Source organism: Lutra lutra, chromosome X (assembly GCF_902655055.1).
Source record: "Lutra lutra chromosome X, mLutLut1.2, whole genome shotgun sequence".
Classification (NCBI taxonomy): domain Eukaryota; kingdom Metazoa; phylum Chordata; class Mammalia; order Carnivora; family Mustelidae; genus Lutra; species Lutra lutra.
Genome location: NC_062296.1, coordinates 24,839,321 through 24,867,046, shown reverse-complemented (window position 1 = coordinate 24,867,046; position 27,726 = coordinate 24,839,321). Strand labels below are relative to the sequence as shown.

At 39.1% G+C, this 27,726-nt stretch overlaps 1 protein-coding gene across 6 annotated transcripts in view; it reads left to right on the top strand.

The window, feature by feature from the left end:
* The window catches only part of GRIA3 (glutamate ionotropic receptor AMPA type subunit 3), a 286,960-nt gene that overhangs the window by 177,870 nt on the left and 81,364 nt on the right, over window positions 1-27,726 (top strand). For all 6 annotated transcript variants that reach the window (XM_047716296.1, XM_047716295.1, XM_047716294.1 and 3 more), the window contains 5 exons: window positions 14,871-15,032; window positions 19,348-19,515; window positions 23,671-23,775; window positions 24,663-24,770; window positions 26,795-27,001. In XM_047716296.1, coding sequence (XP_047572252.1) covers window positions 14,871-15,032; window positions 19,348-19,515; window positions 23,671-23,775; window positions 24,663-24,770; window positions 26,795-27,001 — 750 coding nt within the window. The remainder of the gene's footprint in view (window positions 1-14,870; window positions 15,033-19,347; window positions 19,516-23,670; window positions 23,776-24,662; window positions 24,771-26,794; window positions 27,002-27,726) is intronic.

Here is a 27,726-nt window from a genome sequence, read left to right as displayed (position 1 = left end):
ACAACCATTAATAGAAGAGATTGGTGGCTATTTTTCCTGCTAATAGAACTTATATCAACTTATGTTCATAAAATAATTCCCAGTGGACTGAAGTGCCATGAAGTCAGGGCAAGTTTGATATGACTCACCATCTTACCAATGGATAACCCTTAAAAGATTACAAAGTATGTTGATTGGATCAGAGAATAGAACAATGAGTGAACAATACAAGCAACCTATAATTAAGAGCTAATTTATATGGTGTAATCTTCAACTCCACACACTACACCCTCTCAGGAGGATGGACCTGCTTCTAGAAAAAGACTTGTGTCTCTCATTAGCAACCTGATAACTTGAGTCACCACAATTACTATGTATTTCCCAATCGAAGCATCACCCACATGAACAATTCAAATGACACTAAAGATAGAGCCAGACTCCATCCAAATTATGAGATAGATACTTGTCCTTGGCAGCTCCCCAACCCTCTTTTTACTGCTTTTATCTTCACTATAGGCAAGCCACCTTTCCCATTTCTCACCCATAATCTGCCATCAACTCAATGAATGTCACCCAATTTATCTTGTCTCTGTTTTCCTTTCAGTACAAAATGTACCCTAAAAATAGTATTATATGAAGGAAATCTCCACACAATATCTTGAAAATAAGTGCTCTAAAAGTAAGCTTTGAATATATTTATTTGCAACTCTCCATTGTCCACACTACCAGAAGGAAATTGAATTACAGTATGTATAAATCAAGGGAGACAGGATAATACTAAAGTCATTTGAATCTTTGCAAGACTGACTTGTCTGGTTATTCTCAAATTGGGACAATCTGTGTTTGGATGCCAATTGTGTAACTAGTATCTGTATAAAAGATGGCCCTGGAGAATCATTCAAGTGTAACTTGCAAATCCCATGTGAACTGCTTAGGCACAGATGTCATGGTTGGTTTTATAAAATTGCATCCAGATGTGGGCAACAGTGCACTGCATCAAACAGATGTATTATAATCGAGAAGTGATACAATATAGCAGAACTTACAAATCCAAATGAGTGGGTTCCCTCTCAAGGGAATAACTCCTGGAGAGTATATCCATATTTTCAACAAATATTGCCACTGTTACACAGAGGCAAATAGTCAACTGTACAGATAACCTAAAACATTAAAATTAAGAAAGTAGAGTTTCAACTCATCCTATCTATGAGTACTAGAATTGTCTCCAGTCTTCCTCTGCCTTCTCTCATCTCTTTTCATCTCTCCCTCTGCACACTGTTTTGGTTCAACCAAAGGAAAAGATACCATCCTGGCAATTAGTCACAACAATTTTAACCAAAAAGAACTGGTGAGATGCAAGCAGCACTAGAACTTGTTAAGTCCAATCTAAGCAAAAGTCATTGAGCACCTCATCATCACATCTAGTTAATTAAATCCCTACAGAATAGTAAAATGGGCCCAACAGAAATTCTACCTAGTACAGCAGAAATTGGGAAACTTGGAGTCACTTAGCAATGATGCTTCCCATGGAAGGCATGGGAAGGCGTGTAGTAGTGAAGGAGGATAAAAGCCCATAAGCAGGCAACAATGTGCAAGAGCCTACATAATAATTGGCCAAAGAGAGAGAGAGAGAGAGAGTGTGTGTACAAATGGGCCCTTTTAGTACCGGGTAGAGGTTGTAGAGACCAATTTGATATTGATCTTCCTTAGTCATTATTTAACCAATGGAAATTGTTCTTGAAGAATGAAATTTCAGTAGAGATAGCCAGAGCTGTTAGTGATGAAGCAGGGGTCCTTTCTAGACAAACAAAACAAAACAGACAAAGGTAGCACTGTTCAAAATGGCATGATATGGCTAGAGGATGAGGTCTGTTTAAGGAAGTGGTACAGCTGGGCCAGGGGAACAGAAAATAACATATAGTAGAAATTCTTGAAGGCCAAGTCAAGATATTTGGGTATTAATACATCTGTACAAAGCAGGGAATCATTGCAATGATTTGAGGAAAGGAATATTATGCTCCAAGTGGTATTTTAGGAAGGTAAATTAATTAAATTATTTATTTATTTAAAAGATTTATTTATTTGAAAGAGAGCAAAAGAAAATGTGAGTTGGGGGAGGGACAGAGGATGAAGGAGAGAGAGAGAACCTCAAGCAGACTCCCCACTGAGCACAGAGACTGACTTGGGGCGTGATCCCAGGACCCTGAGATCCTGACCTGAGCCAAAATCAAGATTCAGGTGCTCAACTGACTGAGCCACCCAGGTGCTCCAGGAAGGTAAATTTATTATGTGAAGAATGAGCTGGAGAGGTAAAGAACTAGATTTTAGAGCACCAACTACAAAGCTAAGACAACAATCTAGGCTAGTGGTGCTCAAACCCCCTTGGGCTTTAAAGTCACTTGATGAAATTATAAAAATACAGGTGCATGGGACTCACGCCCACTGACCCAGTAGGCCCAAAGTATATTAATTAAAAGAATAGATACAGGAAGAGGAAGAGATTTTGAGGGAATATAATAACTTTCCTTTGGGACCCATTCTTTTTAAGATGCTCATGGAATATGGAAGTTAATTTAATCAGTAGGCAGTTAGGGGAGGGGTGCTGGAGTATGAGACAGGATCTAACTGGAAACTCATTGATGTCTTAGGCAAAGTGAACTCAAATTAAAAATTCCAAAAGAAACAAACTGAGGGTTTTGGAGGGGAAGGTGGTGGGGGATTGGGTGAGCCTGGTGGTGGGTATTATGGAGGACCCATATTGCATGGAGCACTGGGTGTTGGTGCATAAAGAGTGAATTTTGGAACACTGAAAAAAAATAAAATAAAAGTACCCATAAATTGCAAAAAAATATATATAAAAATTCCAGAAGAAAACAAGAATTAATTTGTTTTATAGACTCTAAAACCTCAAAATGTAACAAATTCATTGACTGAGGTCATTCTCTTGAAAATTAGGTTCTCAGAGGCCAGCTAGATGAGAAATCATGACCGTCTATCTCCATACTCAAAATTTAAAATGGGGAAAAAGGTAAAGAGAAAACAAAGAAGAAATTCTAATATCTTTGTTTGGATGGGAGATGTCAGAAGGTGAAACCAGTTTTTAAGCAAAAAATGAACTATTATGATTCAGCAAAGGGATAGAACAATTGCTATAAAACAGCATCCTACTTAAGCAAAATGAGCCATCTTGTCCCACACAAAATATCAAAGAAATCCACTGGAACACGTTTTATGTTTTATAAAAATATGTTACTTTAAAATGCATAATTTTAATAACAGATGAAGCTCAGTGAGAAAATACAATTCATGACACAGAAATTTCTTTTGGAGTTAGATATGCTAAAATACATGTATTAAATAAAAGTTTATGGGTTTTCTGTCCTTTTTTGAGCAGTCGCTATTAAGAAAAGTATGCAGGTCAGGTACTTAAAACCTGAAACAAAAGTCAAAACAAACTAAAAAGACTTCAAGAACTTTAAGCCAAATGTCAATTTAGTTTTGAGCCAAGAGCATGAGTTAAAATGCAGAACCTTGTGAATTCATTTATCACATATTTAAACTAGTAATCAAACTTACACTCTTTCTAAAGACAAGAATTCTCTAATAAGAGTTTCTTAAAAATACATATCTATTTACACGTATTGCAGTCTGGTCACTGTATTACTACTCAGAGACATTTTCAGGGGACCAAGTTAGAAATGAAGTATAAGGAGATTAGGCCTGTGGGCTAGAGAGAAGCCTGAGTGAGAATACTTAAGAGTATATGTGACAGAAGGAGGGATCATGAGAGAGTTCAGAGCCTGAGAGTTCTCTCAGCCTGGCTGAGAGAACTGTGTCCCACCCCATGTGTGTTTCTGTCAAGGAGGAGTGAGAATGGAACTTTCTGGGAAAGGTCACAGGATAAAAACTGACCAACTTCAGGGGTGGAGTCTGAGGTAGCTGGCTGTAGAAAATAATTTGACAGCTGGCAGGCAGATAGGTAGGATGCCTTCCTCCACTACTTCCCACCCCTAGCAACCCCATCTCTTTCTTCTTTTACGTCTTGGGTTTGGGTGTCGAAAGCCTAACTCTGCTTCATTAGTTTTTTTTTTTTTTTTTTGAGCCATATTTCCTTAGAAATTTTTTTCTTTTTTCCTTCTTTTTTAATTTGTTATTTAAATTCAATTTAGTTAACATATAGTGTATTATTAGTTTTAAGGGTAGAATTTAGTGATTCATTATTTGCATATAACAGCCAGTACTCATTACATCAAGTGCCCTCCTTAATGCCCATCACCCAGTTACCCCATTCCCCACCCACCACCCATCCAGAAAACCTCAGTTCGTTTTCTAGAGTTAAGAGTCTCTTATGGTTTGCCTCCCTGTTTTTATTTTATTTTATTTTTCCTTCAATTCCCTTATGTTTATCTGTTTTGTTTCTTAACAAAACTAAATAAATAAACAAATTTTTTAAATTCCACATATGAGTGAAATCAAATGGTGTTTGTCTTTCTCTGACTGACTTACTTCTCTTAGCATAATACCCTCTAGTTCTATTCATGTCATTGCGAATGGCAAGATTTCGTTCTTTTCGATGGCTGAGTAATATTCTATTGTGTATATAAACACCACATCTTCTTTATCCATTCATCTGTCGATGGACATTTGGGATCTTTCCAGAATTTGGTTATTGTGGACATGGCTGCTATAAACATTGGGGTGCATATGCCCTTCAAGTCACTATGCTTGTATCTTTTGGATAAATCCTTGTAGTGCAGTTTCTGGGTCATAGGGTAGCTCTATTTTTAAGTTTTTGAGGAACCTCCATACTGTTTTCCAGAGTGGCTGCAACAGTTTCCATTCCCATCAACAGTGAAAGAGGGTTCCCCTTTCTCTGCATCCTCACCAACACCTGTTGTTTCCTGAGATGTTTATTTTAGCCATTCTAACAGTGTGAGGTGGTATCTCCTTGTGGTTTTGATTTGTATTTCCCTGATGTCGTGTGATGTTGAACATTTTTCATATGTCTGTTAGAAATGTCTATTCATGCCTTCTGCCCATTTCTTGACTGGATTTTTTGGCTTGGGGGTATAGAGTCTGTTATTTTTTTTTTTATTTTATGTATTTATTTGACAGAGAGACATAGAGACAGCAAGAATACAAGCAAGGGGAGTGGGAGAAGGAGAAGCAGGCTTCCTGCCAGGCAGGGAGCCTGATGCGAGGCTTGATCCCAGGATCCTGGGATCATGACCTGAGCAGAAGGCAGATACTTAACGACCGAGCCACACAGGTGCCCCAAGTCTGCTATGTTCTTTATAGATTTTGAATACTAGCCTTTTATCTCATATATCATTTGTGAATATTTTCTCCCATTCCATAGGTTGTCTTTTAGTTTTGTTGATTGTTTCCTTTGCTGGGAAGAAGTTTTCTTTTATCCTGATGAAGTCCCAATAGTTCATTTTTGCTTTTGTTTCCCTTGCCTCTGGAGATTTGTCTAGCAAGAAGTTGCTGTAGCTGAGGTCAAAGAGGTTGCTGCCTATGTTCTCCTCTAGGATTTTGATGGATTCCTCTCTCACATTTAAGTTTTTCATCTATTTTGAGTCATCACATTTTTCCAGAACTTTTAAGTACATGAGGATTCTAAATTTCCCACATAGCAGATTTTGGGTAGCCAATCCCTAATGTTGGTGATCATGGGAAGGAAGGACATGAGGTACTAGGAGGAAAGTAGCTCTCTCCTAAAGATCTGTCTCGACATCTTACCTCTGCCCTTTCCCTCTTCCACTTTTACCTAGTGGCTTTTGGGTGATGAAATCTCTGTGGGCAATTTTACAAAGGCTTCAGGGAGGCCAGAGACTTCACTTCTCAAAAAACAAGAACAAAAAAACAGACAGAATGGCAAGTCCCACTTGTAGATCACAATGTAATGGGGAGGGGGAACATTTTTGTAAGGTTTAGGGACGACAGGGGATCAAAATTCCCCAAAGTGCAGACTTCGGGTGGCGGACTTCAAGTAAAAATCACCGAAAGGTTACAAGAAAAGTCAGACCAGAGACCACCAACCTCTACCATCCCCCAGGCTCTCACTATCCCCTTCCTCCTTTCTGCTGTTACTTACTGGATCTATAGTGGTCAGATCTTTTCAGTTACTGTCTTAACAGAGAGTTTAGGACATTTGTCCTCAGTTTTCCAAACTCAAGGGCTGTGGATGAGAAGCTCAAAAAAGGAAATCTAGCAAGAGGTTATGAGCACAAATAATGATTTAAAGTTAAAAAACAGGTAGAAAAAGAGAACCGGAATCTCTCCCCTGATGCCACCATACCTACCATTTGTCTCTTTTCCCCCATTTGTTCATAGCATCACTTGTCTGTTGAAGGTTTAGCAGTCAGGTCAGCTGAATTTAGTGTCTTTGCTGAGGCTTTAGGGAGACTCAGTCCTCAATTTTCAAAGCATCATGGACTCTGCTTATCCACAATTACAGTGGAAATATGTGAAAGAAAACAGAATGTGTTTTAAAAACAAACAGAAATGAAGGGCAGCTAAGAGTCAGGCGGTTTCTTCTACTCTCTCCTAATTTCCTCCTTTTCCCCATTGTTCTTCACTGTTCTATGTCACCTCTTTACCCATTTCAACTGTTTAGTGGTCATTTCTTTCACATTTGTCTTTTCACAGAAAGTATAGAGGTATTTTGCATTTAGATTCAAACTTGAGGTGGGTATGTGGCCATTTCAAAAAGAAATATCTAAAAATTTCAATTTTTATAATCCTGGGGACTGTCAGTGGCCACTGGAACCATGGAATTGAGTAATATTTGATACAAAAAGAGAATTCTTTTTTCAAAAGAGTTTCAGATATAGGATGAAGAAGAGTCAACCAACTTGTGCCTGTCAGCCAGAACCAATTTCTGTACAGCCCCCTTTACCATTCACTTCCTTTCCCTTTTCTCCTTCTACTTCCTTGAGATTTGTTGACCAGCTCAGCTGTATTCCTGTCTTTTCAAAGTGTTGAGGGAGAATCTAGCCTTGAACGTCTCAACCTCAAGGACATGGGATGCTGCATGTAAATACTGGACACCAGGATGACATTCGGCCACAGAATCCAAGAGATTACAAATAAGCAAAATGTACACAAATGAAACAAAGGGAGACCAGTAGCCAGCCAGCCCTTGTACTTAAGCAAAAACATCTCATCTCCCTAAATGCCTGTTACCTCCTTTCTTTGTCTATCACACTTCTTTCTCCATTTTGTCCATGGGGCTGTGTTACTGCTTTCTGCCCACGCAGAAGGATAAACCTTCAGGGCAATCAGTAGGAGCTAGGGTTGTATAGGTCTTGCCAGCCAGAACAGTTTGAGGTGACCTTCTCCGGGCTTGCTCTGTGTTGCTGTGAATGCAGTTCTTCCCATGAGGACAGCCAGGATGATTCCAGTCCGAGGTGTGCCAGAACTCATTCCCAGGCATATATGTCATAATACCTGGATTGACTGAGAAACTTCTAGGTCCTCAGTGGTATGGTTGCTCTGTGGTAGAAAGATGAGTGCAGAGTATGCCCCTAAAGATGTTTTCTTTTTTTTTTTTAATAATGTGCACTTTTTAAAAAAAATTTTTATGTAATTTCTTTCAGTGCAACAGAATTTATTGTTTATGCACCACACCCAGTGCTCCATGCAATATGTGCCCTCCATAATACCCACCACCTGACTCCCCCAACCTCCCACCCCCCCACCACTTCAAAACCCTCAGATTGTTTTTCAGAGTCCATAGTCTCTCATGGCTCATCTCCCCTTCCAATTTCCCTCAACTCCCTTCTCCTCTCCATCTCCCCATGTCCTCCATGTTATTTCTTATGCACCACAAATAAGTGAAACCATATGATAATTGACTCTCTCTGCTTGACTTATTTCACTCAGCATCATCTCTTCCAGTCCCGTCCATGTTGCTACAAAAGTTGGGTATTCATCCTTTCTGATGGAGGCATAATACTCCATAGTGTATATGGACCACATCTTCCTTATCTATTCGTCCGTTGAAGGGCATCTTGGTTCTTTCCACAGTTTGGCAACCGTGGCCATTGCTGCTATAAACATTGGGGTACAGATGGCCCTTCTTTTCACTACATCTGTATCTTTGGGGTAAATACCCAGTAGTACAATTGCAGGGTCATAAGGAAGTTCTATTTTTAATTTCTTAAGGAATCTCCACACTGTTCTCCAAAGTGGCTGCACCAACTTGCATTCCCACCAACAGTGTAAGAGGGTTCCCCTTTCTCCACATCCTCTCCAACACACGTTGTTTCCTGTCTTGCTAATTTTGGCCATTCTAACTGGTACAAGGTGGTATCTCAATGTGGTTTTAATTTGAATCTCCCTGATGGCTAGTGATGATGAACATTTTTTCATGTGTCTGATAGCCATTTGTATGTCTTCATTGGAGAAGTGTCTGTTCATATCTTCTGCCCATTTTTGATGTGATTATCTGTTTTGTGTGTGTTGAGTTTCAGAAGTTCTTTATAGATCCTGGATATCTGCCTTTTGTCTGTACTGTCATTTGCAAATATCTTCTCCCATTCCGTGGGTTGCCTCTTTGTTTTGTTGACTGTTTCCTTTGCTGTGCAGAAGCTTTTGATCTTGATGAAGTCCCAAAAGTTCATTTTTGCTTTTGTTTCCTTTGCCTTTGGGGACATATCTTGAAAGAAGTTGCTGTGGCTGATATCGAAGAGGTTACTGCCTATGTTCTCCTCTAGGATACTGATGGATTCCTGTCTCACGTTGAGGTCTTTTATCCATTTTGAGTTTATCTTTGTGTATGGTGTAAGAGAATGGTCGAGTTTCATTCTTCTACATATAGCTGTCCAATTTTCCCAGCACCATTTATTGAAGAGACTGTCTTTTTTCCACTGGATATTTTTTCCTGCTTTGCTGTTGTCAAAGATTATTTGACCATAGAGTTGAGGGTCCATATCTGGGCTCTCTACTCTGTTCCACTGGTCTATGTGTCTGTTTTTATGCCAGTACCATGCTGTCTTGGTGATCATAGCTTTGTAGTAAAGCTTGAAATCGGGTAACGTGATGCTGCCAGTTTTTTGTTTTGTTTTGTTTTGTTTTTCAACATTTCCTTAGCAATTCGGGGCCTCTTCTGACTCCAAACAAATTTTAGGATTATTTGCTCCAGCTCTTTGAAAAATACTGGTGGAATTTTGATCAGAATGGCATTAAAAGTATAGATTGCTCTAGGCAGTATAGACATTTTAACAGTGTTTATTCTTCTTTTTTTTTTAATTGAATTTAATTTTATTTTTTATAAACATATAATATATTTTTATCCCCAGGGGTACAGGTCTGTGAATTGCCAGGTTTACACACTTCACAGCACTCACCATAGCACATACCCTCCCCAATGTCCATAATCCCACACCCCCCCCTCCCAACCCCCCTCCCCCATCAACCCTCAGTTTGTTTTGTGAGATTAAGAGTCACTTATGGTTTGTCTCCCTCCCAATCCCATCTTGTTTCATTTACTCTTCTACCCCCTTATTCTTCTGATCCAAGAGCATGGAATGGTCTTCCATTTTTTTGTGTCTTCTTCGATTTCTTTCATGAGTGTTCTGTAGTTCCTCGAGTATAGATCTTTTACCTCTTTGGTTAGGTTTATTCCCAGGTATCTTATGGTTCTTGGTGCTATAGTCAATGGAATCAATTCTCTAATTTCCCTTTCTGTGTTTTCATTGTTAGTGTATAAGAAAGCAACTGATTTCTGTACATTGACTTTGTATCCTGCCACATGACTGAATTGCTGTATGAGTTCTAGTAGTTTGAGGGTGGAGTCTTTAGGGCTTACCCTATAAAGTATCACGTCATCTGAGAAGAGAGAGAGTTTGACTTCTTCATTGCCAATTTGGATACCTTTATTTCTCTTTGTTGTCTGATTGCTGTTGCTAGGACTTCTAATACTCTGTTGAACAAGAGCGGTGAGAGTGAACACCCTTGTCGTGTTCCTGATCTCAACGGGAAGGCTGTGAGCTTTTTCCCATTGAGGATGATATTTACTGTCGGGTTTTCATAGAATGATTTTATGAAGTTCAGGAATGTTCCCTCTATCCCTGTACTTTGAAGTGTTTTAATCAGGAATGGATGCATGCAGCCAAGAATACTTTATCCAGAAAGACTGACATTCAAAATGGATGGAGAGATAAAAAGTTTCCAAGACTGGCAAGGTTTAAAAGAGTATGCGAACACCAAGCTGACACTGCAGGAAATATTAAGGGGGTTCTATAAAAGAGGAAAAATCCTAAGAATATCATTGAACAGAAATATATGTAGACAATCTACAGAAAGAAAGACTTCAAAGGTAACACGATGTCAATAAAAACGTAACTCTCAATAATCACTCTCAATGTGAATGGCCTAAATGCACCCATAAAACGACACAGGGTTGCAGATTGGATAAAACGACAGGACCCATCCATATGTTGTCTACAAGAGTCCCACTTTGAACCTAAGGATACACCCTGACTGAAAGTGAAGGGATGGAGAAGCATCTTTCATGCCAATGGGCCTCAAAAGAAGGCCGGGGTAGCGATTCTCATATCAGATAAATTAGATTTTAAACTAAAGACTGTAGTCAGAGATACAGAAGGACACTACATCATTCTTAAAGGGACTATCCACCAAGATGATCTAACAATTTTAAATATCTATGCCCCCAATATGGGAACAGCCAATTACATAAGACAACCATTAATCAAGATAAAGAGTCATATTGATATGAATACATTCATAGTAGGAGATCTTAACACACCTCTCTCAGTAATAGACAGATCATCCAAGCAGAAAATCAATAAAGAAACAAGAGCATTGAATGACCCATTGGACTAGATGGACCTCATAGATATATACAGAACATTCTACCCAAAAACAACAGAATACTCATTCTTTTCAAGTGCACATGGAACCTTCTCCAGAATAGACCACATACTGGGTCACAAATCAGGGCTCAACCAATACCAAAAGATTGAGATTATTCCCTGCATATTCTCAGGTCACAATGCTTTGAAACTGGAGCTCAATCACAAGGAAAAGTTCAGAAGGAACTCAAACACCCGGGAGCTAAAGTCCACCATGCTTAAGAATGCTGGGATCAACCAGGGGATCAAAGAAGAACTTAAACAATTCATGGAAACCAATGAGAATGTAGACACTTTGGCCCAAAACCTATGGGATACAGGAAAGGCGGTCCTAAGGGGGAAATACATAGCCATCTAAGCCTCCCTCAAAAAAATCGAAAAATCCAGAATACACCAGCTGTCTCTACACCTGAAAGAACTGGAGAATCAACAACAAATTAAGCCAACTCCACACACAAGAAGGGAAATAATCAAGATTAGAGCAGAGATCAATGAGATGGAAACTAGAGATACAGTAGAACATATCAATGAAACTAGAAGCTGGTTTTTTGAAAGAATCAATAAGATCGATAAACCATTGGCCATACTAATCCAAAAGAAAAGAAAGAAGGCCCAAATTCGTAAAATTATGAATGAAAAGGGCGAGATCACAACTAACACCAAGGAAGTAGAAACAATCATCAGAAGTTATTATCAACAGTTATATGCCAATAAGCTAAGCAACCTAGATGAAATGGATGCATTCCTGGAAAACTATAAACTCCCAAAATTGAACCAGGAAGAAATTGACAACCTGAATAGACCGATATCTAGTAACGAGATTGAAGCAGTGATCAAAAACCTCCCAAAAAACAAGAGCCCAGGACCTGATGGATTCCCTGGGGAATTCTACCAAACTTTCAAAGAAGAAATAACTCCTATTCTCCTGAAGCTGTTTCAAAAAATTGAAGCAGAAGGAAAACTTCCAGACTCTTTTTATGAAGTCAGCATTACCCTGATCCCCAAACCAGGCAAAAACCTCACCAAAAAGGAGAATTTCAGACCAATATCAATGATGAATATGGATGCTAAGATTCTCAACAAGATCCTAGCAAATAGGATCCAACAGCACATTAAAAAGATTACCCACCATGACCAGGTGGGATTCATCCCTGGGTTGCAAGGATGGTTCAACATTCACAAATCAATCAATGTGATAGAACAAATCAATAAGAGAAGAGAGAAGAACCACATGGTTCTCTCAATTGATGCAGAAAAAGCATTTGACAAAATCCAGCATCCGTTCCTGATTAAAGATGTTTTCAAAATCCAATGTGTTTATTGGAGAGGAAGATACCCAAGCAGGAATATGTGGGGCCCACATGACAGAATGAAGCCTCCTGGGAGTAAGTGAGTGTGGCTGGATCCCTCCCTTTAGTATCTCTGCCAAGAAAAGTGAGGGAACATCTTTCTGGAAAGGAGCGATGTGGTGAGAAACCAGACGAAAGTGTTGGCTGTTATGCCTTAAGACAGATGTGAGGGTTGCAGGATCCTTTCTCTCTGCCTCACTTTTGTTAATGCTATGTTTCCATTTAACATGCTGTGGATATTAGGAAAACGGGAGTATGATGTTTATCAAAGTGTGAGGGGTGCAAGAGATACTGCTTCCTAGTGCATGCTGTGGCCATTGACCCTAAAACCAGGATGGTGGCAGAAATATTCTCAACACATTTCTTTTGAGGAAAGGACCTTCTCTTGTCCAGCCCAGGCTTTTAAGACCCAGGACAGCATCAGAGGGCCCACTCTTCATTCTTGCCAGCAGGCAGGTGGGCAGTTTGTCAATGTTCTTGCGTAATGCGTGTTAACTGACAAATACAGTTTGGCATGGTGAGTGAATTAAAGTGGTTTGTTAAAATTTTGTCCTAGGCTCTTTATTTGTATATACATTAGGGACTGGGAGTAGGGAGTTGAGTAATAAGCTCAAACCCCAATTGGAGCCTCTACTAGACTGCATACCAAGTCAATCTCCTTGCTGATTATAGTGCAGTGGGGGGTGGGGAGGCAGCAAATGGGAGAAAGCACTCTTAGTTTCCTTCATGAAGGAAGACTTTGGGACAAAACTCAGCCTAACAAGTTAATGTTAATTTTAAAAACAGTTTTCTGATTATCAGAAAGCAAGAATGATGCTCACTGAAGCAAGTGATACTTTTTGTCCAGTTCCCATGGACTCAAGGCCCACTTGTGAAAGCTGTTTCACTAAAATATAAAGAAAGGTGAATTAAAAGAAGCGGGGAGAGGAGTGGAGACTAGAGAGGCACACAGAGGGAGCCCTTCTGGATATTGGTTACATTCATGTGTTCAGTTTGTGAGAATTCATCAGGTTGTATACTTAAAGATCAGTGTACTTTTCTTATGATTGTTATACTTCAATAAAAACTTGGAATGTTGGGATGCCTGGGTGGCTCAGTTGGTGAAGTGTTTACCTTTGGTTCAGGTCATGATCCCAGGGTCCTGTGATCAAGCTCCACATCAGGCACCTTGCCCAGTGGGAAGCCTGCTTCTCCCTCTACCCACTGCTCCCTCTGCTTGTGCTCTCTCTCTGACAAATAAATAAATAAAATCTTTTAAAAAAAACTTGGAATGCAAAAAAATAGAAGAGAATTATAAAAAATAAAATTAAAAAAAATAGAAGAGAACTTTAGAGGACTAACAGGTACATGCATTTATCAGAATTCATAAGGTGTTACATTTAAGATTTGTCTATTTCATTGGTTGTAAATTTTATCTCAAAGAAAGAAAGAAAAGAAGGAAAGAAGGAAGGAAGGAGGGAAGGAAAGAAGGAATGAACTAAGGAAGGAAAGAAGGAAGAAAGGAAGGAAAAGATGCAAACACTGAATTTAGTTAAGGACCTGCCTGCTGAAGTCTTTTGGTGTGAAGTATACCAACATCTAGAACTTATTTTGAAATGTACTCCAAAAAGGAAATGGATTGATGGATGAAGAATACTAATTGTGAAATCTGAGCTGAGATTATATGAGTATTCATTGTATAATTCTTTCAACTTGTTTATGTATTTGAAAATGTTATATTAAAATGTTAGGCAGGAAAGTCTAAAGAAGGGAGGAAGAATTCTCCCCATTTATGAATATAAATGTTGGCTTCATCCCATTGAGGACCTAAATGCATCCACTGCAACTAACAAGAGCCAGGCATCCAGCAGAAATAGCACAATTCCTGGGAGAAGTGTTCTAGAAGAGAGCAGTGCCCAGTGGAGCTGGCAGTAGCCAGGTGGACATGGCTTGGTGTGAACCTGAAGAGATTCCTTCAGGAGACTTAGGTGACAGACACGAGATGGTAACCAGAGCAAGATAAGAATATGGTGGGTGATCTGAAGTAGATGTTGAGACCTCTTTATAAATACTGGTGAGACATACCCTGGGGTTTGAACCATCATATACAACCAAGCTGTCAATTTTGCTCTGGCATTTCTACAAGTCACAAATGTTGATAGTACTCATCATTAGAATCTGAAGCAATCTGCTGTGCTTGGCATGTTAAGCTGAAGAAAAGTTTTTAAACCTCTAGTTACAGTCAAATGTTTCAACACTTTCCCAGTTACATGAAGCATTGTATTTGTACTCAGTGAAGAAAGACTAAAAATACAGGTAGATGAAACAAATCAAAACATTTGTTTGAAGCTGGCACCTGTGTTTGTCCTTGCAGCTGCTATACTAAATAAAGACACAGGCACTAAAATGGAAGAATGCATATTTTCTCCATCGTGCCTATAGTTTCGGAGACATAGTGCCCCAAGAATTAGTCCATATCCAGCATTTTTTTTTTATCTGTCATCATCATTGTTGTTGTAATTGAGATGTAATTGACATATAATACTCTGTTCAGGGTTTTCTTGATTGTTAAAGAATGATCCTGGAGAAGGACATTCCATTTCCTCTTTAGCATTCTAAACAACAGATGTGGTAAGAACCCACCATGTCCCACAATAATGATTCTCTTTCACTCTCTTTCTAGGGGTTTACCGATATCTTGCTAGAAAGAGTCATGCATGGGGGAGCCAACATTACCGGATTCCAGATTGTCAACAACGAAAACCCTATGGTTCAACAGTTTATTCAGCGCTGGGTGAGGCTAGATGAAAGGGAATTCCCTGAAGCCAAGAATGCACCACTAAAGGTAATGTTCAATGGCATGCAGAAACCCTAGGCCAGCTTTTCACAGCATCCCAGTATGGCCTTTATATATTTATGGCCATCCTGTGATCAAGTGGTCTTTACTCAGAAGTGTTTCAAGGATGTTAAAAACTAAACCACAGATACTGCTGCATTTGAAAACTAAACTTGCAAATAAGGAAGCGATTGAGAAGGTCTTTTAAAACTCTTTTAAACCAGGGTTTGGGAATGTTAACTAATTTTTTAATGGATTTCATTCATAACATGTTCATAACAATTTACAATATTACAAGAACCTGAACCGGGCAAAGAGTGGGGGCAATGGGAACAGGTAAGGAAGATCAATAGTCTGAAACAGAAAATTAGATCTTACATTATTTATGTGATTGCTTTGTGTTAATAAGTTTCATGAATCTCAGTACACCCAAGTGAATTGGGCTGTAATACAGAGTGTGTGTTGCCTATACATATTTTGAACAGAAATGTTTTCTTGCCTGGAAAAGTATCTTTAAAAATAATTAGATTACGATTACCTAAATTGCTCATTTTCATGAAACTAAGATAAGAATATTAAAGGTAGAAAGTCATCCTTAGAGTGCACATTTTTCACATGTGTTCCACTATGGCTAGAAATCCTATTATTTAAAAATCAGGAATTAGGGGTGCCTGGGTGGCTCAGTGGGTTAAGCCTCTGCCTTGAGCCCAGGTCATGATCTCGAGATCCTGGGATCGAGCCCCGCTTTGGGCTCTCTGCTCAGCAGGGAGCCTGCTTCCTCCTCTCTGGGGCGCCTGGGTGGCTCAGTGGGTTAAAGCCTCTGCTTTCGGCTCAGGTCATGATCCCAGGGTCCTGGGATCGAGCCCCGCATCAGGCTCTCTGCTCAGCAGGAGGCCAGCTTCTCTTCCTCTCTCTCTCTGCCTGCCTCTCTGCCTACTTGTGATCTCTGTCTGTCAAATAAATAAAAATAAAATCTTTAAAAAAAAATCAGGAATTAAAACAGATAAATTATGGGAAAGTTATTCATGTAATGCAAAGGATCCTTCAAGTGTATGTTTTAAGTAACCATTCCTTCAGTACTTTGATTTAAGTATGAAACAGACTTTAAATTCTTCCTTCATTTTATAGTGAAAATATGTACATACCATGGATGTGGGATCCCGATGATCAAAATAAGGAATCAAAGTAGAGTCAAGACCCTTCCCTTAAAAAAGAAAAGGAGTGAATATTTCTTTTCACTTGGTTTCAAGGTACCCATCCTCACATCCTCCCTGGCAGGAATAGAATAAGGGAGAACAAAGTGAACATAGATCAGAGAAGAGACACATTCTGTACCACCTAGTCAGGCCCACCCTAAATGAGTCACATGAGAACATAATACAAGTTGGTCCTGACTTTATACAGTTGGTATGTTCTAGAAAAACTGTGAGTTAAACATAATTTGTTCATTCATTTAAGCCTCTTACTAGTTAAGTGGTATTCTGTAGTTGTAGTGATTATATATACATGCTGGACTTTTCTAGGGCAGTCCCAGTTTAAAACATTCTGTCCCATGGTCAGATCAGGTGTCCTAATACATTTCAGCGAGTATGGTCGCAATCCCTGTGATGTTAGGGTTAGGATTTGCAGTCCAATTTTTTAGGATAGTTATTTTAATTTTTATTGAGATATAATTGACTTACAGCATTAAGTTAGTTTTAGGCATATAGCAGAATGACTTGATAGTTGCATATATTGCAAAATGACTACCACAATAACTTTATTTACCATCTATCACCACCATAGTTACAATTTTTTCTCGTGATGAGAACTTTTAAAATCTACCCTTAGAAACTTTCAAAACACAATACAGGATTTTTAACCATAGTCACTGTGATGTACATTACAACCCCAGGACTTATTTATCTTGTAACTGGAAGTGTGTACTTTTCGGCCACCTCCACCCACTTCCCCTACCTCCCAACCCCTGCCTTCAGCAACCACCAACCTGTTCTCTATTTCTAGGAGTTCAGGGTTGGTTGTTTGTTTGTTTGTTTGTTTAGATTCCTCACTTAAGTGAGATCACACAGTATTTGTCTTTCTTTGTCTGACTTAATTTCACTTACCATAATGCCCTCCAGGTCCATCCATGCTGTCACAAATAGCATTTCCTTCCTTTTGTGCCTGAATAGTATTCCACTGTATGTATATACCACATTTTCTTTATCCACTTATTTGTCGGTGGACACTTAGATTGTTACCATGTCTTGGCTATTGTAAATAATGCTGCCCTGAACTGCAGATATCTTTTTCTAATAGTGATTTTATATCTTTTGGAATAAATAACCAGAAGTGGAATTGCCAGATCATATGGTATTTCTATTTTTAATTTTTTGAGGCACCTCCGTACTGTTTTCCATAGTAGCTGCAGCAGCTTACATTTCCATAAGCAGTACAAGAGGGTTCTCTTTACTCTACATTTTTGCCCACACTCATTATTTCCTGTCCTTTTGATTCTAGCCATTGTAACAGGTGTGAGGTGATAGCTCATGTGATTTGATTTGCATTTTCCTGATGACCCAAAAAATTTTAATGTACTATATCTGCCCACTACATTTAAGTGAGCTTATACAGATTTAGATTTTCATAAACTGCCTGTCCACTGCTTTGCCATTCTTAGATCCAGCAGGTTATAGGTACAGTCAAGAAAAATTCATTTATGCAATATTTTAAGAGGTACCTACCAAGTGTCAGGCGCTGTGTCTTAAGCACAAAAAAATGGACAAGGGTGAAAGGATGAAAAGGGTACTACAGAGTAGTTTATGTTTGCTCAGAAGTTGTAAAGAGGAAAAGCAATCTTAGCTCTGGATTAATCATTGATAACTCACGGTATATATAAAATAAACTTTTCAGAACTTGCTGAGAAGTGTTTATAAGTAAAACCTTTAAATAGCCTAAGAAAATTGAATCTTTAAATAGATGGTTACAACTTTAAGATTGCTTTTGCTTAGTATTACTCATGGAAACTCACTCTATAGCAATCAGAAAAAAAAGCCCACTTTAAAAAATGATAATATTTTTGATTAGGAAATAAAATTACCTAGAGATTACAATGCTGATGCTTAATTTTTTCTATATTTTATAAATGTTTCCTTTTTTACATGCTCACACATTGGTAAGTAGGAGCTGAAAAAGTAGAAATTAAATAGATCTTTTGGCATGGCTTGGAATTGCAAACAATTCATGCAGTCTGCTGGAAAAGAGAACATCACCACGTTGACTTTATGTAGTGCTAGGATGGACAAAGATTTTTTTTTCACAAGAGAACATATGCCCCCTGTTACAGTCACATTTGAAGATTTGCTCCTGAAAGAAATGTAACATGAGAAAAGTCAGAAAAGTAAATTGATGGTCATGAAGATGACAATGTATTCACTCCTGGTCATATTTGGTTGTATTTGGACATACTATAGAGAGAAAACTCCCCCTAGGACATTTTGCTTCATTAAAAAAAAAAATCAGTAGAATTCTATATCCTCTTAGTATTTGTCACCCCTGGAAAACAGGGGCCAGCTTATTTTAATTAGACTTTGTTGATTCATTCAATGAAAAGACATCCACCCCATCAAGTCACAGATAATCAAATGACTGGCCTCATCCCTAGTAGAGCATGTCAGTACATCCAAGGAATAGAAGCTAAGTGTTCTTGCCTGAAAGAGGCAGCATCATGAAGTATTGCCTGTGAATTGTCACTGTTATCAGATAAAAAACTCAATAACAATTGTAATTTTCTACAATTGAAAACTAGCTTTGGTTTTTTGCTCCCCCCAAGAAACAAAAACTGATTTATTGCTGGCCAGAGGTCCTAGTTTGCCAGAAACATGGTCCAGACAGAAATGATTAATGTTTCCCTCCAAATTAATTTCAAGCTGTCTAACTTAGCTATTTCCATTTTCCCCTAAGTAAACACCAGACCTGAATTTTCTATTACAAACAGCAATAACCAATCTACATATGCCATCCTGTAGCCTCACACATATTTCTTTCTCTATAAAGGACCTGGCCTTTTAGTAGTCACTTGCTCAAGACAAAACACAATACTGAGAGCAAGAGAGAGACTCCCTTGAGCCATTTGATCTTAATAATCTTAACATGTGCACACACGAGGAAAGATCATTCTAGAATGAATCAAAGTCGAGCTTGCCCAGAGAGATCTCTTGATTCAAATAATTAAGAGGGTGACTTCATAGAGCAAGAGGTGGAGATGAATGAGAATTATGAGGATCAAGGCAAGTTTTGAAGATGTCGTTTGTCATGATACATGTTTACCATACATCCATTTCAGTATACATCTGCACTGACCCATGACGCAATACTGGTCATAGCAGAAGCTTTCCGTTATCTGAGGAGACAGCGAGTGGATGTGTCCCGGAGAGGCAGTGCTGGAGACTGCTTAGCAAATCCTGCTGTGCCCTGGAGTCAAGGAATTGATATCGAGAGAGCTTTAAAAATGGTAAAGACCACGATGGGTTATTGGGGTAGGGATGGGGGCCTTATTAAGACATGCAAAAAGTGAGACCTTGGTATGGAGAAATGATATCCGAAATTGGAATAGGATCGGAGTCTAAGAATGCCAGAGTGTGCAAAAAGATGAGCTTGGATATTTACTCATCAAAATCTGGAAATCTCAAACTAGAACCTTCTTCCCTGACGCTTGAGAAATGGTCAGTTGAGGTCAAATGTGCTACACTATGGGTGATAAAGCAAACTCACTACCCTCAAGAATTATGGATTGAACATGTAAACAGCTTCAAAAATTTTAAACTTTCCAGAGATATGGTGTACTTTAGGGGGACTGGGATATTCTATAGGAAGCTCCTAACTTGAAGGTGGACGTTGTAAAGGACAACAGCATCCTCTGTCTCATCAGATAGTTCATGAGCTTAGATGGACTGTGGAATGGAGCCAGTGTGGTATTAGTTCTGTTGCCAAAGAGAACCTTTCTACATGCTATCCACATGGGGAAAAGCAGAACTATGCTCTATTTCTAGGCCTACTTAGGAAGATTTCCCCAAAGCCCCAAAGAAAAATCTTACAGAGAAGTATAGGGAATCAATGAAAAGACAGTCAAATAGGTCACTTGTTTTTAGTATTTACTGGTAGGGGATCATTTAAGGCTTCAGGTGGTATCCTTTGAGCAGATTTCATTCTTCACACCAGGAGCAGCATCGGTCTTTCACTGCAGCTTTCTGAGCAGAGCTCTTTCCTGAATATTTTGCTATATGTTACATGCATCTGCATGCATTAATATGAGCCTTTGAGAGTTCAAGCCTCTCTTATTTCTACTTATTTAATTATCCCAATGTTTGGGACATCCAAAGAAACAAAGAGATAGGTAATGATGAGATAATTCTGGGCACAACCCAGCAACGAAGAATTTGTAATGGCCTCCTAACGTACATCATTTTGTGTAGCTGGCTCTCCTACTGCTGTCTTAAATTTGCCAAGTTGGAAGCATTCAATCAAAACGGGTTAGTAGTCCTTGTGTCTCTCTCCAAGAAAGAGATATAACTCATTCTCCCATCATGCAGATTTTTATGTCATTATGTCAGTTCCCTAACAAATGCCCTAAGTGTAGTTTTATGGAGGTAGCCCTGCACAATTTTGAAGAGCAGTTAATTAAATTCAACCTTCATAGCAGTTACAAGATTTGTACTGTCAGGTGAAACATAATGATGAGTGAAATACAAAACTCCCTCAGAGTAAATCAAAAGGAGTTTTCATCAACAAAACCTCAGGGAGCGAGTATCAGCATCTCCAATGGACTCTCCATTCATAACTCAAACAGCCATCTTCCCCAAATGGAGAACTGGCTACCAGAGTAAAGAATAAGAAATTCATTTGGCTAGGAAAAAAGCATGTTGATCATACTATTGCACAGTTTTGACATATCTAAGTCACTGATAAAGCTCGAGTGAGAAGCCAGGTAATTAACTTTCTTCTCAGGCCCTAAAGATCAAACACTCAGCCAAAATAATGCTTTACCCATTTCTACAGACCAGCCTCTTCCTATTGCTCCAGAGAGGTTAGAAAGTATCAATCTTTTCCAGAAGCAGATGTTTCCTTTGTGATAAATGCTCAGCAAAACACTGTTCAGAGGGACTACAAGGGAGGATGGTCTGGAATACTAAAGGTTTTACTATATTAAAAGAAATCCCATTTTATTTGAGTACATTAAAGGTGAGAATGCATGTGTAAAAGCATCCCTCACTGTGACAAGCACATAGTTGTTGCTCAATAAATCATTCTCTTCCTTCAAAGAAATGTGGCAAACAAAATCATTTCCTGATAGAGGCACCAACTGGGCCTGTTTTAATGCTAAATAAGCACACCATTCATTCAGTAAATATTTATTGAGCATCAATGACTATTACCAAGCTTGAAGTTAGTATGCAAATATGAAATAAGAGGAGGAGAGCACACACTTATATTATTAATATGCAAACAAGTGTTTTTTACAGACCTTAAAGCCACTTGAAAATTGGGTAATCCTCCTCCTTACAGTCTATGGATAGCAGAAATATCAGCCTGAGCAACTGAAATATATTACAATTCTAGTTCATCAAAACTTTGCCCTTTGGTTCAGTAAATGATAATTAAGCACCTGCTCTATTCCAGTCTCTGTATTGTAGTTGCTGAGAACTCGGGAAAAGAATGTCTCTCATCTCGAGATGCTCCTCATCTAGTAAGGGAGATGGAAATACAGAGATGATTAAAATGGTATGGTGGTTAGGCTCTCCAGAGCATGCTATGGGAACCAGAGGAGAATCACCTAATACAGATTGGGGTAGAGGGCGGGGGAGGGGGATGAGGGGTGATTAAAGAAGGGATCCCAGATGGGATGATGGGAAACGGTAACTGACATTTACGTCAGTGAAAAAAATAGACTTCCGTCTGAGCGGTAGCCCATTCCTATTTCTGCTCACCACAAGTTTTAATCCTGGAGTCTCGTATCTCCTGGACATAACTAGACTGTTGTCCAATTTGTCTATCATGTCCAAAAATGCTAGCTCTTTAGAAATATGCCATTCTCTTAAAAACAAAAAAAGGCTTTATCCATTTATTTAAGAGAGAGAGAGAGAGTGAGAGAGAACACAAGCCAGGGGGAGGGACAGGGCAGAGGGACAAACAGCCTCCTCTCTGAGCAGGGACCCTGACATGGGGCTCGATCTCAGGACCCTAAGTTCATGACCTGAGCCAAAGGCAGACACTTCACCAACTGAGCCACCCAGGCACACCCGGAAATATGCCATTTTTAATGAGACTTGAAGCCTTTGCTACTTTCAGTAAAGAAGGATTTCCTTAAAAAGTTCTTACGCCGGTGTCCCTGCCCTAACCATCTTGTCTCCTAGAACTCGTCTAGTAAGTATTCTAGCCTTTCATCCTAGGAAAATGAGACAGATATTCTTTATTTGAAACAAATTCGTTGACCCTTAATCTCCAGATGAGTAATTCCAGTGACTTTTATTTATAGAGGGTCTGTAAAATAATTGGTAAGGAAATCTCTCCACCTGGCAGATGGCCTTTTACTAGTTCATATACTGGGACAAAGAAAAATTGTGGTCTACATGAATCTGTAGTTGGCATCACAAATCAGTGTCCAGGCTCTTCTAGTACTTCTTTCTTATCTAGTACTACATATCCCTGATTTCTTAGACTTACAAAATTTCATCTGTGTGTGGTTTATTCCTCCAGGGCCTAGCTCGCTGCTACCTGTTTGTAGGCAGATATAAGTTAAATAAGAGGAAAACTTTCGTAACTGCAACTGTGATAGCTGTTAAATGTGGAACACTCTCAAGAAACTGAACTAAATTCATTGCAATCAACAAAAATTATTATAGATATTAGGTATATAGTTATAGATATTAATTATTCTAGATGTTAATTATAATTAGATATAGATATTACAATCAACAAGAATTGAACGTCATAGAGTTAGTAAGTGATAAAGCTAGAATGTGAATCTAGGAGCTCCAGAGCCCTTATTATTGAAATCAGTTTATGTGATTTTGGAAGTGTTAAGATAAGACACAGCCACAGCCCTCATGGAACTCATAGTTTAGAAGAAAGCATTATGCTAGTTAAGAATACCCTGGGGCACCAGGGTGGCTCAGTCAGGTAAGCATCTGCCTTCAACTCAGGTCATTCTGGGATTGAGCCCCATGTAGGGCTCCCTGCTCAGCAGAAAGTCTGCTTTTCCCTCTTCCTCTGCCCCTTCCCCTACTTGTGCTCTCTCTCAAATAAACAAAAATAAACAAAATAAACAAAATCCTAAAAAAAAAAAAAAGGTATATCCTTCAGGCTACTCCCTTAAGAAGAGACTAATGATAGAAATTTCAGATCCTTGAAAAAGTGGTGGTAGGGCCTTCATTGCATCATATAGGTAACTGCCTATCACCCACTCAAAGCTTCACAATTAAAAGGCACACCTAGAAAACACTGGGGAGGAAATGAAGATCTGTTTAGACTTGATACGGAGGATTTAGCTGAACTACTCAAGATAAAAGTTCTCTATGGTTCCAAGATCTGTCAGTGGACTTCATCTCAGAGACCTAGAAGGCAATAATGTGGTGCTATTTAAATTTTCTACATTTTCCCTTTCTACTAGGTTCAAGTACAAGGAATGACTGGAAACATCCAATTTGACACTTACGGACGTAGGACAAATTACACCATTGATGTGTACGAGATGAAAGTCTCTGGCTCTCGAAAAGTAAGTAACCAAAACAGATGTCCAAAGAAAAAGTCTTTCAGAAGGTAACAGCACTCCAATGCAAGAAAACAGGTGTTAGGAAAGACACACAAAGCAAATTCCCACACTTCATTTTTTACTTTCTGGTTAGTGAACTGCATAGACATGATGTGGAGTTGCTTTGCAATCAAAGTGTTTCATCTATACATTTTGAAAGGAGCATTTCCCTCTGAGGCTGGTCCTATAAAAGTGATAGATTCAAGAGTTATTAACAGCTTCCAACCGTAGAGGGAAGGAATCACAAATTTTACAGTATGTTGTTATTTAAACAAGCTGCCAAGGTATATACAGTTTTAGCAAAAGAATTAGAAAGTAAGTACCTCTCCACTTTGCCCCTCACCCTCCAAAGGAAAACTAGACAAAGTACCTTTCTTTACAGCCAAATGAATAATGAGTGCTTTGCTTCTGTCATCCGAATAGTTAAGTTAGGCATGAAATGAGGATTTCATAGTCATGTGATAAAATCTCATAACATAAAATAGACTGTGTCATTTCTAAGGACACTACTTATTTTCCCACCCTCACATTCCAGCCTTCCTACAGTTCAGAACAAAGCACTTTTCTGCTATATGAGTTGGGCTGGGAGGGGGGGTGACCATCCTGCAGTGGGCTAAGTTATTTTACAAAATACCAGTAAAGGTGAGGTATGGATGGGAACCCCCGGGATGAAGGTGTGTTTCAGGACTGGGGTCCTGGTGGGAGTGGCAAGACAGAGAGAGACAGGACATCAATCCTTGGAAAGCTCCAGCAACTAAAAAGGAGGTGTTATTCCACAACAGCATTTGGATTTCATGTGGTACTTTTTGAGTGAAAAACAGGCAACCAGGTCAAATGTCTGCTCTTTTTAGGCTGGCTACTGGAATGAGTATGAAAGATTTGTGCCTTTCTCAGATCAGCAAATCAGCAATGACAGTGCATCCGCAGAGAACCGGACCATTGTAGTGACTACCATTCTGGTAAGTATGGAGAGAAGAAGGGTGGGCTTTCTGTACAGCAAGATTTCTGCTTTCTGAAAAACATTATTCAACCAGTTAAAAAGACATCAATTTTGGGGCGCCTGGGTGGCTCAGTGGTTGAATCCTCTGCCTTCGGCTCAGGTCATGATCTCAGGGTCCTGGGATCGAGTCCCGCATCGGGCTCTCTGCTCAGCAGGGAGCCTGCCTCCTCCACCTCTCTCTCTCTGCCTGCCTCTCTGCCTACTTGTGATCTGTCTGTCAAATAAATGAAAAAAAAAATCTTTAAAAAAAAAAAAAAAGACATCAATTTTGAGTCATGAAAACATCCAGTAGGTCAGCTTAGGAACCTCCTGAAGTATCTCGCCATCATCATGAACAGAACATCATTTTTTTTTACAAATTTATTTTATTATTTTTTTAGAACATCATTTTTTTCAATTGTATTTATTTATTTATTTTAGAGAAAGAGCATGCACGTGAGTGAGCATGAGTGAGGGGAAGGGTGGAAGGAGAGGGAGAGGATCTCAAGCAGACTCCACACTGAGTGCAGAGCCCAACACGGAGCTGGATACCAGGACCTTGAGATCATGACCTGAGCCAAAACCAAGAGTCAGATGCTTAACCAACTGAGCCACCCAGGCACCCCAGAATATCATTTTTAAAAGAAAAAGAGGGAAGCCTGGGTGGCTCAGTCAGTTAAGCGTCTGCCTTCAGCTCAGGTCATGATCCCAGGGTCCTGGAATCAAATCCCACATCGGGCTCCTTACTCAGCAGGGAGCCTGCCTCTCCCTCTGCCTGCTGTTCTCTCTGTTCGTGCTCTCTCTCTCTCTCTGACAAATAAATAAATAAAATATTTTTAAAAAAAGAAAAGAAAGAAAAAAGAAAAAGAATAGGAATTTGGGAGAGTTCCACATATCATTCTCCTCCTTGCCCCCCCCCAACACACACAGTGCAGGACTGATGTTTCATTGTGGGCAAGACAGCGTTATATGAAAGAGAGAATAGATCAGGGTTCTAATATTAGGTCTACCACTAACCTATGTTTAACTGCAAGTCATAACTTCTCTGAGCCTCATGTCATGTTTCTTTTAGTTTACAAAATGGGTGTAAATGTAAATGGTCATAAGACCATTTCAAGGCAAAATTCACTAAGGCTTTTCAGCAAAATTCAAAGCACAGTTGAAATGTGAGATAGTATTCTCATTTAGATTTAAATTGTTTTTCTTTTTTTTAATTCTTTTTCTTTTTTTATTATGTTATGTTAGTCACCATACATCATTAGTTTTTGAGGTAGTGTTCCAAGATTGTTTACATATAATACCCAATGCTCCCTGTAATACCTGCCCTCCTTAATACCTACCACCAGGCTCACGCATCCCCTGCCCCCCCTCCCCTCTAAAATCCTCAGCTTGTTTTTCTAAAAGCTGGTATGTTCTTACTGGGTGAAGTACAAACCAGGGGGGAGAATGAGTATACCACTAGATCTGAGGTTGTGAATAATTGCATGAAGATTCAACTGAAGTTTACCTTTCATTTAAACAGACATGTCAAATACACACTTTGTCCTGGGTACTGCACTAAGTAAAAATATAAAGTTATAAAAACAAATAAGCCACAGACTCTGACCTCACAAAGTTCACAGTGCTTTTTGAAGTCTTGCCTAGGCTGGCTGTGGTAAATACTGAGAAGTCAAAGGCAGTTCACCTTCATGTAAGGGAAATACCTCTGCCCAGTATGACTAAGACACCATTACAGGTGGAAACTGGTCCTGCTTTCAAACCCTCAAAAAGAATTTAAATCCTTCTCTCCATCTTTAAATTATCAATTAAGGACTCCAAGGAATATATAGCCCAACAAATAGTCAGTTGATTGAGGTTCTTCCGCTTCTTAAGCAAATATTTTTTAAAGGCTCTTTTCACACATCAAACCTCAACAGCTACGGGGGGGGGGACTAGATTATGACATGTGTCATCTCTTAGAAAAATGTATGGGAGTAATCCTTCCATCTTCCTCTGGTCCCAAAGGAATCACCATATGTCATGTATAAGAAGAACCATGAACAACTGGAAGGAAATGAAAGATATGAAGGCTATTGTGTTGACTTAGCCTATGAAATAGCCAAACATGTAAGGATCAAATATAAATTGTCCATTGTCGGTGATGGGAAATATGGTGCAAGAGATCCAGAGACAAAAATATGGAATGGCATGGTTGGGGAACTTGTCTATGGGGTAAGTTTCTTCAACTCTATTTTCATTTACTTCTGTGCTTTCCACTTAACAAAGATAGACTTTTATTTTCAAGTGCAGTACTTATCCAACTGTATAGTTTCTGTGTGGTCTGTAAAAAAAATTTTTTTTCTTCTCCAATTGACTTCCGTAAAGGCAGGCTGTCAATAGCATCCTTTGGGCAACAGGATTATTTTGCCAAAAGCAAAGTAAGATCAGGAAAATTTATTTGGCAATATTAAATACAGCCTGCCCTCTACTGAAAATCTGTTCCTTCTGTATTCCCTATGTCAGGCAGCATAGTCATTGCCTATGTCATTGCCTCAACAAGTTTGCCTAAGTGACCTAGTCATCTCTGCTCATTGCTCCCTCATCTCTAGGCAGTGACTATGTCCTATCCATTCTACTCTCTCTATCCATTCATATCTCCTATCCATTCATATCTCTCAAATCCAGACACATTTTTCATTCCCACCCTCATCATTTCAGTTAAGGTTCTTACCACTTCTTGGTCATTTAACTGATTTCCCTGCCTCCATGCTTACCCTGGCAAATCAGATCTCCACATCATTATAATTTCCCACTTGAAAAATCAGGATAAAATTCAAATCCCTGAGCATGACAAACAACATGCTTCATAATCCGGCACTTGCCTACCTCTCTAGATTTGTCTTGGATTCTTCCCCTCTTCATACTTAGTGTTCCAACTACCAAGAAGTATGTGCTGT